Genomic DNA, 12,508 nt, shown 5'->3' on the forward strand with positions numbered 1-12,508 from the left:
AATGTAGGACATTGCCCTCTCACTTACCTCTCACTTAAACCCCTGTAATGATTTACACACAGGTCGGGGAGCTCAGCATGCTTTCTTAAGTTAGTCGGTGTGTAGCAGTAATGCTGCAGAGGATGTATTCTCCTGTATTCAATGATACTCCTGTAAGTCAGTGATAATAAACCTGCTTATTCAGTAAGAGTTCAGGTAAAATTAAAGTTGCATCTAAATTCAGGCCTCAGATCTGAAGCACACAATAACTATAATATAATCTATCTGTACAGCGCTACAGAATTTAATGGCGCTATAAAAAATAAATAATAATAATAATTCACCTTAATCTAGCCTCTCTGTGCATTTCTGAAAAACGGGTGGAGCCACAGGGACAGCCTCTCTCCAAGTTCCGCCCAGAAGCTCACCGGGAGCACATGTCCACAGAGAAGAGGCCAATAAAGAAGTCACGATGAGCAGTGGACAAAAGAAGACAGAAGACAGCAGAACAAGAAGATGCAAGAGAAGCACGGTGCTGCGAGGCAAGGAGACAGGAGCACAGACACTGTTGGCGGAAAAGGTAAGGAGACGTTCAAAGAGAGCATGAGAGAGAAAGAATGAGAGTGTGTGAAGAGATTGTGTGGTTGAGAGCGTGGGAGAGAGTGAAAGAGGATTAGAGAGTGAATGAGGGAGAGACACTTCTTTTCCGAACCAAAAGAGCAAAAAGAAACAAAAAATAATTCAGAATCCTTTTTGGTCCATTTACACAAGTCTAATGCTTATTTTGAACGAAAAAAAGTGATACAATCCCACCATTGTACAGGGCACAGCGGCCTAACATTTATGTGCATACAAACATGCTGTATGTAAGTATTTTAAACACTAGAGGGCAGTAGAAATCAATACAAACTCATCCAACAGTAATCTAGTTAGTTTCTAAGTAGCAGTTTGTGAGGTCTTCAGATGCATTTAAAAAGTAGAAGTCAAATTAAAGTCAATTATACTAAAAGTTGCTTTAAATTCACTGCATTTGCCTAATACATGCAATAGTGTTAAATTCTGCTGAGAAGGGGAGTATAAAGGCCTTTGTGTCTGAAGAGCCTCCACTATACATGTATAAAATATCCCAGGGAAACTGGTGCCACACAATGATCAGTGTAATCCTTGAACCAATATTGTAACAGTTATAAAAGTAAATAAATGACTTTTTTGCTGTATTAATTGCAAGATGGAGCACCTTTTACAAAAAGAGAGTGACTTGTCCAAGGAAGTAAGTTTTAGTATCCATCTGATCCTGATGGCATAATAAAGCACTAGTAGATCATTAAAATTCTGGACACTTCAGGTATCCTATTGGTAAAGGGATACTGCTCAATTCTGCTTTAATCATTTAATATGGATCTATCAATATCTCCTTTTTCCATTTAATGTTTTGTTACACATTCACAACAATTTCACAACCTTCACCATTGACAACAGGAGCGAGGCAGTGGTATATGGTTGGAGGGCAATTGATCTGTCAGTTGAAAGGTTTCCATAAAGATGTGGGTCTTAAGGGAGTTATTGGAAAACTGGAGACAGGGGGAGAAACTAATCCTTTTTATTTTCTGGAAATAAATTGAATGTAAGGTCTGATTAAGAAGTAGGTGTCAAGGGTGACACTGGGGCAGCAGGCATGTGGAGTAGAGATGTTGACATTGAGGTTGGGAAGTAGTTCAGTTTTAGAGAGATTTGGATTGTAGGAATTTTGCAGATATCCAGATACAAAGAGAGGTGAGGGCACAATCAAAGAAGGAAGGGGGTGACACCAGGAGAGGAAGGAAGATCTGTGTGTCCTAAAGACTCTATTTTTATTAAAAGCATCTATTAAAGCACTAGCGGCATCTAGAACGCATGCCAGCAGCCCAGTCTGCTAGCACAAAAGTGAATACAAATAGGATTAATTATCACAAGCCTACAAAAAGCGGATTCACACATTGTACTTCAATTCTACTTTGTAGCAAGGGTGTAAAGAAAGTACTACATCCAGTGCAGAAACATACAAACGTAGAACTCGTCAGCAGATAGGAACCATTCAGCTCATCTGATATAAAATCCTTAAACCTTAGTGACAAACTGGGGCAGAGATGGCACAGGCAAGCTGCTTGGGGCAAAGATGGGTCATGCAAGCTGTTTGGTGATAAACACCACAGACACGTTGTTTGAGGGCAAATATGGCACAGACAAACTGTTTGAGGACAAAAATGGCACAAGCAAACTGCTGTCCTGTTTCTGTATTTACAGTTGCAGTTTAAGTGGAGCTTTATTTGGTACAATATCACTTGAGAACTAATTCCTAAAATATTATTTGTGATTGAATCCAATAATACCGTGCAGTGCAATCACTCGTAGCGATAAATTGTACACCCAACTTTAATGCCTATGGTATTTTCCTTTACAGTTACAGGGAAAATGTAAGCACAGTCAAGGATGCTCCAGTCTCCAATAAAAGTGAAAGGTTAACTATTAGTATAATGCACATTATTCAGAGCCGTTTTCCCATGCATAAGAATAAGCATACTCTTTGTATGGTGTTTTCCTAATAAGCAATTCCTTGTACTAAGTAGCCAGCTATTATCCTTATCGTGGAGAATGGGTCACAAAGCCCATGGGAACAAATGTCATTTTTTTGATGGCGATTCCTCCCACACTTTTTTTAAATTGTAGGTAACAAGTCAGATTTTATCAAAGCCATTGTATGAGGTTAAATAACAATAAATACATGAACTTAAATTCACTAAATCAGTTCCACCATTATATATATATATATAAATATATATATATATATATATATTATATTAAATTTTGAACACAAATAAGATAACGCAAGTACAATGTCTACATTTGTATTGCTGGGTTTATTTTTCTGTCATCTATAATATTCAAAGTTTATTCTTGCAGTAAATAACAAAAAAAATAAAATAAACAAGCATAAGAATATAAAAACGTTAGAAAAAACATATTGCTAATAAACATTTGTTTGATCTGATGACCCAACATGAATATTTAAGAACAAATTAACAGTAAAAAGTCTGCTTTATTATTATATTCTAGTTATATAGCAACTATTTATGTAGTGATTCTAATTGTGCATACAGACTGACACAAAACAATACATTTGGTAAAGAGGTCCCTGCCCGCAAGCTTACAATCCATTGGCAGGAAATACATATTAACTACTCTCAAAAAAGGTAATTAAATCAGCAAGCAAAAAATGTGTCAAGAATTTGTTTACTTCAACTGGAGACAACTGGAGTACCTGCTTTACTAACCTTTCATCATTTCCTCTTCTTAATACTCCCTGCAGATACTCCAAAATATTTGATACTATTCAGGTATACGCTTTATGATGTCACTTCACTTAAACATCTTTGCAATGGTATTTCTGTTACATTACATTACATTTATTTATAAAGCGCCGGCCGATTTCTATTGACTTAACCCCCAAAACCCAGCTATCTGTATAATAAAGTCAGCAATGAATGGAGTGGTATTCTATATGTGTAGCAGTTGCAGGGTTTGTGGGGCTCTGTATGTATATAACCACTTTCCCCGTATACATACCCCTTTCAGTTTCCATTATTACAGCCAGTCACCAGGCAACTGTGTCACCCCCCCCACTCAGGTCTAGTGCCATTTTATGCACTTTTAACCCTTCCTTCTTCACTCACCATGGCCCTTCTGAGATCCCCTATGGACCAGCAAGGGGACCCTCAAGGTCTGCATTGAGGGCTGCAAGCTGACGTTTGACCATTTATTGAATCAGATTGAGATGTTAAGATTTATCACTGCTACGCAAACCAGATCATTTAATGTATTTATTTATAGAAATGTTTATCACCGTGCGGATTCTTCTTATAACTTTCATTAGAAGCAGTTCTTCCAGAATTTTACACAAGTTCAGGTTTTGCGCATCATCAACAGGAGCTTTATGGATCACTCATAAAAGAACGTGTCTTTCCTCAACATTAAAACTTATGTAGCTTTTAGAAATCCGCTGATAAGCGCTGAATAATTTGTGCAATAAACACTCATTAAGGACGAAGGTAATGCGCACTTAATGTAGCTATCATTAAACAAACGATTTCCCACCAGGCCAAGCATTCATTAGGACACGCTGAAAAGTAAATACACTTAACACTTTACAAACCGATGATTTAAATAAAGGAAAGAAATGATTCGGAATGTTTCCTCTTCTTTTATTGATGGAGGATGGGTAGCTTTTTATTGTTTGTTGAATTATAGCTCCTGCGAAAAGAAGCCATTCCATACCTCCTGTCATTTCTAATAGACAAAGATTGGGTGCAGGGCTTTAGCAAGACCTTTTAATTGTGACCTCTAAATAGTTATTTATGTAAGTATTTACCTAAAAGGAAGGAATTTAGAAGCAGAATGTATTTTATTCTATAAACATGTATTCTGTTGCTGTGTGCGTCACTGGAACTCAGGGGTCGGCACCAACATTGCTCATGGTGGACTTACTGGGGTCTGTGGTGGACAATTTAATGATCACGACCCTTGCCATGGACGCTTTGTCTATCCCTGCGGTAGCTTTTAGGGCCGCGGAACACCGGGGTACACTGATACCCACCAAAGATTTTGAGGTCGTAGAAAAGATGGACAAGTTGGTGTAAAAAAGTAATGGGGCAAAAAGCGAGACACTTGGGAGTTATGATGTGACTTGACTGATCCCTCTCTTAAATTCACACTCCTCCCATCACATTAACTTAAATGCATATGATAGCTAAGACAACCCTTTAAATTCCCATTTCAATCAGCCAATCAGTGGCCAGAATCATCGAACCATCGAGGAGGAGGGCAGCTGCAGCTTCTACCTCGGGTAGGTTTTTAGTTTTTTTCCCGTACTTATGTTTTATTCTTTAATGGGGCTGTCATGGTCCCTGCAATGATGAAGAAGCAGCGTTTCGTTTCCTGCCTCCATACAAGCAGCAGCGCCATTTCTTCCCTGCATGCACATTGGGTCCTGTATGGCACTTGTCGGCGACTAATATAAATCAGACTAATAAGTCATCGCAATAGCAGGGATGGGGATAAGGCTCACAGAGGGAGGCTGTTGATTTCCTGCAAATAGAACCTATTTCTTGTTTGAATTCTTCTTTCAGTTGGAAGAAAGTTTATTATAAATGATTAGCGCAAAAAGAGCGATTAGTCGCAGAGAGAAATTCCGATTCTAAACATCACATTATAGAGAATAACCAAACAGGCATGTATGCTGATTATAAAATATTAACCCTATAATGCCCACACGCATGTGAAACATGATCAGGACATAACTATATTTATTTTTTAATTCTTGGTGGAATTATAATTCCGCTCTCGCTCTAAGTAAAGCCTTCTTCCTTCCAGGGGAGCTGTCACTCTACCAACGGCTACATTTTATTGTTCAGGAATAAACTCGGAAGGCTCTTGTCTATCAAACATGTCAAAGCGCCTGTCGAGACTTTAAAATATACAGTGGAGAGAATGCGATCTCCAATGAAAAGGCAGATTTGCAATGCAAAAATATCTGTTTAGAAGGAAGACAATGCACACTTGACCTTCATTAATGTGACCTCCTGGCCCTGAATGAAAATAGTTTGGCTTAATTAGCTCAGGTCCTGTAGCTCTCAAACCCACAGAAAAGAAATGTGCTGACAGTTATTCCTCCCCCTGCTCCAAAAAAAAAATATTTATCAAAAAATCTATGGGAATGATGAGCATTAAATCCATCCTGGCAGGACCCCTGCTTATAATCCGGCACCAGGTGGTCGCCCAGACATTAATACCTTCCTGGTATAAATTATTTATCGGCACCGTGATCTTGCGTTTAGTTTACTAATATGCATAATAAATCTATTTGGGTTTTTAGTAAATATCCATAACATCGCTGCATTTATGTGATGTACAGTTAGAATTGTGCATGAATTCTGCAGCATATTGGAGGAATGCTGCTGATCTGGAGGAATGAGATTGTGGGGTTTTTTTCTGGGAAAAATCCACTTCAAATTAGTCTGCATTTAAAAGTAAATTGTCAGCTCTGGGGGTTGTGTTGGGCTTCATTGTGTGGCGGCTCCCGGTGGGAGGCTGGTGACAATGGGAAGCAGTGAGTGGCAGGGAGCTGCTCTCATTAGTTGCCTTGTGACCCCAGGGGGGCTGGGAGTGACAGCGGGGGGGGAGGCGGGGGTCTCACAGGCTGCCAGACATGGACAGAGGGAGACCACCAGAGGCTGTCTGCGGTGAGTGAAAGCAGCACCGGAGCTCTGATAAACTCCAGGACTCGGCTGCCAGGGAAGTGTTTGCATCGCAGCTGCAGCCCGGACGCATCCAGAAGATCGGACTGCGGGCACCACGCGAGAAAATGACCCACTCCGTGCCATAACGCTCTTTATCCCTTTCGGAAGCGATCTCCCTGGGTGGCACCGGGACCCCCACAGTATGCTGCTGTTTGGAAGTAGAGAGGAGAGGCAGCTGGTCCCCGCTGTGTAGGTGCCGTCCGCCCGTGTGCCCCACACTCTGCCCGCCCGACACTTTTAGAGTCCCGATGGCCGGATCGGAGTCCGGGGCGTTCTGAGGACACCGGAGCCTCGCCAGGCGAACCGCGGTGACCGCCCCGTCCCCTGCCAGACGCGCTCAGGACTCTCGTTATGGGCTCGTTAGGCTGCTTCCTGATGTGGGGCTTTCTGACCTGGGGCGCAGCGTGGGCGCAGGGCGAGTACTGTCACGGCTGGCTGGACTCTGCGGGCAATTACCAGGCCGGCTTCCAGTGCCCGGAGGATTTTGACACCGTGGACGCTACGATCTGCTGCGGCTCCTGCTCCCTGCGCTATTGCTGCGCCGCGGCGGACGCTCGGCTGGACCAGGGCAGATGCACTAACGACCGGGAGCTGCGGGACCCCGGAGTCACAGCGCGTAAGTGCCGGCCAGCAGGGGGCAGCCTGGCCGCGGAGGTGCACTGAGCACCGGGCTCGGGTTAGGGGACAGTCGCTTCGTTATGTATTAAGGCTTTTTCGTATCGGTTTAACCGACAGGCAGCGACACAGCACATGCAGGCTTTTCCTTTTTGGGTCTGAAGTCTTCCCCCCAATCATTTGCTGGACAATCCAGAAAAAAGATGCAGTCAGTAAAGCTTTCAAAACCTCAGAGGTCTCTTATTCAGATGAAATCAATATATTGGGAGGTGTTAGCAGAGTCAGCCAAACTACAGAAGTGGCAGGTCATCGAGATTAGTATCTTCCAAGTTCAATGTTTCTAATACCAAACAGACACTCAGGTGGCAGTGCTGGTTGTAGATTATTAATATTATTATTATTATTATTATTTATTGTTTTATATAGTGCCATCACAAATGAAAAAAGGAATGAAACACCACATAACTTGTTGGCACTATCTAAAGAAATGATAATAATGATAATAATCATAATATAATAAATGAGAATATTGCTGTATTAGCCCAAGAGAAAAGTCAGTGCACCTGCTTTTTTTTTTTTTACAAATCAATATAACAATTTTTCTATCACAGGGATATTCAAAACACAAAAAAGGAAAAGGCACATAAGAGTGTTTAGTATCAAAACATTTTTTCCCCATCGATAATTTGGTAGCCAGAACTAGGGCCAATTAGTCAGATTTAAGTGGAAGACGTTACATTTTGTCTAATATCGCACATGGTGGATGTATGGATTATGACTCTTTATTTCCGTCTGCTGTATATAATATGTAGAAAGGCATCTGAATAGACTACACACAGAAGTGTAAAAATAAGAAAAGATTGAGATTGTGATTTTAATCATATTTGGTGAAAAATACACTCTTTAAGGGTTGTGTCCGGTGCAGCAAAATGTTTTTGGTAGATTGGTTTTGTGACAAAGGACCGAGTTTACTTTGAGACGTTGATAAAGCTGTTGCAGTGCTTCTGTTTCCCGTTATGGATTAGAATGGAAACAATTTATTAGAGTTTCAGTGTTTTTGTTGGTGGAACGTACTCATACATCTTTCCCAGGGGCTTCCGCACTGCGTCTGGCTACTATATTTTGTGCAAAGCCTTAACATCAAGTTCTCGATTTCAATCTGTCATCATTATTATAATCAATAAGGACAGGAACATGGAATATTAACATTTAGGACATGTCAAGATATCACAATGTGCATCGGAAGAGAGACACTTATTTAACCTGGAGAGAACTCTATTCTAGTATTTCTTAAATATACTATGAGAACCTATTAGCCAGTGTGCACCGTGAAACAGTTAATGTATCCTTTAATCCAATGGAAAAACATGATTTTCCAGGATGAAGGCCCAGGAAATTAAGAAATACGATATGTGATAATTTTCCAGTAATGTGCATGACTTAATATTACAGAGAAAAGCACTTAATTGGCTTCTAATTAAAATCTGGGACATGCTTATTGTGCGGATTCACCAGTCTATGACATACGCGGGCACAGACTGTTCTGATTTTCAGCAGGGTCATACCAGGGACAGGGTTGGAAGAATAACATGTAGAGCAAATAATTAATTGACTTTCATACACATTGTGATAACCTCACATGGAGTGAAATCACAGTTACCATAATTGTTGAAGACACCTGTCACAACATCGCAACTGATGGAACCAACAGAGCTTTGTCTGGATTAAACCTACATATCATTTCTCATTGGGTAAATCTAGTCAGAATCTAATAGACAATATTTCTCATTTTTTCATTTAATAAAAATAATAATTTGCAATATTGGGCGCAATTTATTATTATTTATTGATTTATATAACGCCATCATATTCTCCGGCACTGAAAATGGAATAGTGGGCAAATATCAAACAGTCCAGACTTCCATTGCAAATACTGCGTAATGTGTAGACACCACAGAGAAGACGATTAATTAGTCTACTGTATGTCCTCAAACATCTACAAACGTCAAAATATTTGGTCATACAGAATAAGAAAATTGGTCTGATCATCTAATTGGTACAATTATAATGAAGATCTTGACTCGGTCTTATCAAATAAATTCTAAATTCCATGCAATTGCAAAAAATGAGTTTCATATTCTGATTAAATTCCTTGGGCGCAGGTCACAACATGAATGGTACCTTTGAGCGATTAAGTCTATTTTTTTTTACAGAGCATGGCTTAGCGGGCTAAACCTCTTCATTTAAAGCTATAATAGTTTTCACACTGACCATATTAATAGTCAGCAAGTGGTGTAATAGTACACCCCGAACCGCCTTTGCAGCAATAAAATCCCAGCGGAGGGTGGATTTTGTATCCTGATTGAATTTTATTTTGATATTTACAGTAAAGGGGTCATTTAAGAGTCATTCTTTTTTGTGGGCTCCATGACAGAAGTGGTCCTTTTGTCAAAATTGAAAATATACTCCCCATCCTACTTTCTATCACAAATATTCTTTTTTTTTCTTTGGATGATTACATGCGAGGATCTTGAAGTGCTAAATGGGAATTTAGTTTTTTTTTTCATAGGTTTAATGTGTTTTTTTTTTATTATTCCAAGCAAATCCCACCAGCGCTAAGCTATAACATTATATATAGACAATCTCAGAATGGATCTTGGCTTCAACTAGCTCCTCTGTTCTTATCAGGAATTTGCCATGTAATGGAGAATAAAAATATACAAATAACTTGGATTATGTCCACAATCAACTAATACTAAAAGTGCACAGTTCAGTCAATCAAAAATGTGCGTTACTTTTAAAGAGACAACAACATTTAAATAACAAGCCTTAACTTTGAGAAACTTTCTAGTTTTGGTTCAGAAGTGCCATTACTGTGTGCTGGTAATTAACTAAGCCCACACAAAAAAGTAAAATTCATCTGACGCTTAAAAATATGGGTTTTATAATTGCATAATGTATTTTAGAATAGCTCTTTGTGTTATAAAAATGACTGTTGCTTTAAGAGGGCTCTGTTAAAATCAGTTTAAAGGATAACTATTCCCAGTGCGTGGCATTTCTTTACCCTATAACATCATTTTATAAAGAACACATGGAAAAAAACAAACTTCTCAGTTCAGGAATATGTGGGTTATTTGGCAGCTTCAACATTTTGCAACTAATTTTGTGATCCGATGGCAGAATTATTCCCCAGAATTCTTGACTTGTGTTTATTACTGGGATTTCATTAAGTGGTAGTTTTCATTTCAGTGGGTGGCTTTGCTTAAACCCCTCGCCTCTTATACAGAACCCAGATCAGCGCTGGAGATGTTTAAAATACGCCATTTTACACCTGTGATAATATAGCGCTCTGTACCGGCAGACTTTGTGCCACTATGAATTACGCTTCTACATTTAAGACAGACATCTGGTAAAAAGCAACACTGTGTGCTCATGGTGGACATACAGATAACTCAGCTATTTTGTAATAGTTATTAAGGGAATTTCAGGGAATTTAAACGTGCATAAAAATATCTTTAATCTAAGATGAGACCAAGAACCGATTAAGGTTTGAGTCTTTACATCAGCACAATGGGCAGATGGATGCGCTGAATGGATCTTACCTGCTGTCAAATTCTGCGTTTCTATTTTGCTACATTCTGCTTACTCGGTAAAAAAAGAACAGTCCTGTTACGCTAGTCCTTCCATACAGAATGATATAGAAATGGTAACATACTTCTGAAGATACACACGTTTTATATAGTTGTGCAAGTTTTTTTTTTCTCACAACGGACATTAAGTAAACACAACACCACAAAAAGTATAAATACCCACAGTATATAACATGAACACTTTGTAGCGGATCCTTTGCAAATCACATACAATCAGAATAATGTGTATTTTTAGGGAAGATAGGACTGAGTGTAATTTAGGTGGGTGAGTTTCTCCCTATACATTATCCATGTGTTTCCTCCGGTGCTTGTGGTGTACAGTGTTGATGTTTGAAGGCAGTGATACCTCATTATTTATTGTGTGAAAGTTCCCTTCCTGCTCAGAGGCTCACTCAGATTAGCAGCTTGCAATGATAAATTTGAGTCAAGAAGTCTACAATAAGCAGACAAATGGGAGCATTGAAGCCAGCGTGTTCTAAAGCCTGGGATCAGTTATATATTCTGAATACAGGGACAAACAGCAAGGAACTATTTAGTTCTTCTTCAGCTACACTTTTGGATGATGGAAATGGTAGTTAGGATCTGGTATCGTCATTTAAACACATTCACTTTATTTTATATCAGCCCTAGTGAGCCTTTTCAATGCGAAGGATTAAGATGGCCATGGATAATGCATAGTTAAATTGGGGAAACCCTTGAAAGAATGTCCCCTTATTAAATATGCATTATGTATGTTCTTCCTGCAGGAGAAGCTCTTTGGTTTATTCTTAACCCAAAGTTTAGTCTGTGCATTGAAATATTCATCTCACATGCAATAGTTTATGGAGTACAGCCAAACTTTGATTTTTATTTCTGTGTGAGATAATCACTTACATATTCCCTTAATCTCTCAACTGATCCAGGTTTAGACTTTCACCAGGACTGTCAAAAAGCATCATGTTAATCAACAGCGAGCTGGATTTATTACTTGGAAGCGGGTACAATTTTAAGAAAATTGATCGAGGCTAAGGGCAGTTTTTGCTTCTAGAAAAGATAAAAATGTAACACTTAATGGTCAGCAGTCTTGTAAAGGGGAACTGAAAATGAATTATGTGGATATTTGTTTCATATCTGTGTAGCGTAATGAAAATAAGAATATTGTACATGCTGCAGATTACAGTTGGCTAAAAATGTTTTCTCTCTCTTTTTGTCATGCAGAACCTGTGTATGTTCCATTTCTCATTGTCGGCTCCATATTTATCGCCTTTATCATTGTGGGATCCTTGGTGGCAGTCTATTGTTGCACATGTTTGAGACCCAAGCAGACATCTCAGCAGTCCATGAGGTTCATGTTGCGCAGCTACCCACCAGAGACTCTGCCTATGATCCTTACCAGCAGTAATGTAAGAACGCCTTCCAGACAGTCTAGTACTGCAACTAGCTCCACCTCGACTGGAGGTTCTGTGCATAGACTGTCCTCCTCCAGGGGAGATCCAGGCTCTCTGGTGCCATCCCCACCACCACCCTACTCATCTGCACATTCAATCCACTTAAATCCATCTACTACGTTCCTGGTGTCCACCCAGTATTTCTCATACCCGATTCAAGCCGATGCGGTCACCAATAAGAGTTGTCCAGATTTCAGACACAGTTAACACAGAGCTAACAAGATTAAGGAAACCAGTGACTCCTTCATTTTTAACTATTGTCAAGATTTATATTGAGGACAAAAGACTACACAAGAGTATTTCAAGGCAATACAAGGTGTGAGAATGACTGCATTGAAAATGTATTCTGCAACGTAAAATTGTTTAAATGCTCTAATACACAATATGGAGTAACAAGGACTGGTCCATGGATATTATAACATGTATTTCCTGGTTAAGAATATCTAATACTGTAAATGGTATAGACATTTCTGGTGCATGACTCATCAAATCAGAGAGTTTAGGT

General features: G+C 39.4%; 1 protein-coding gene across 1 annotated transcript; it reads left to right on the forward strand.

Annotated features, from left to right (window-relative positions):
* Window positions 1-6,278: 6,278 nt before the first annotated feature.
* Window positions 6,279-12,210, forward strand: SHISA3 (shisa family member 3). The gene is made up of 2 exons (XM_053455010.1): window positions 6,279-6,927; window positions 11,774-12,210. Exons 1-2 carry the CDS (start codon window positions 6,663-6,665, stop codon window positions 12,208-12,210), a joined length of 702 nt encoding a protein of 233 aa, XP_053310985.1. The 5' UTR covers window positions 6,279-6,662.
* Window positions 12,211-12,508: the final 298 nt, after the last annotated feature.

The sequence above is a fragment of the Spea bombifrons genome, chromosome 1 (assembly GCF_027358695.1).
Source record: "Spea bombifrons isolate aSpeBom1 chromosome 1, aSpeBom1.2.pri, whole genome shotgun sequence".
In the NCBI taxonomy this organism is placed as follows: Eukaryota; Metazoa; Chordata; class Amphibia; order Anura; family Pelobatidae; genus Spea; species Spea bombifrons.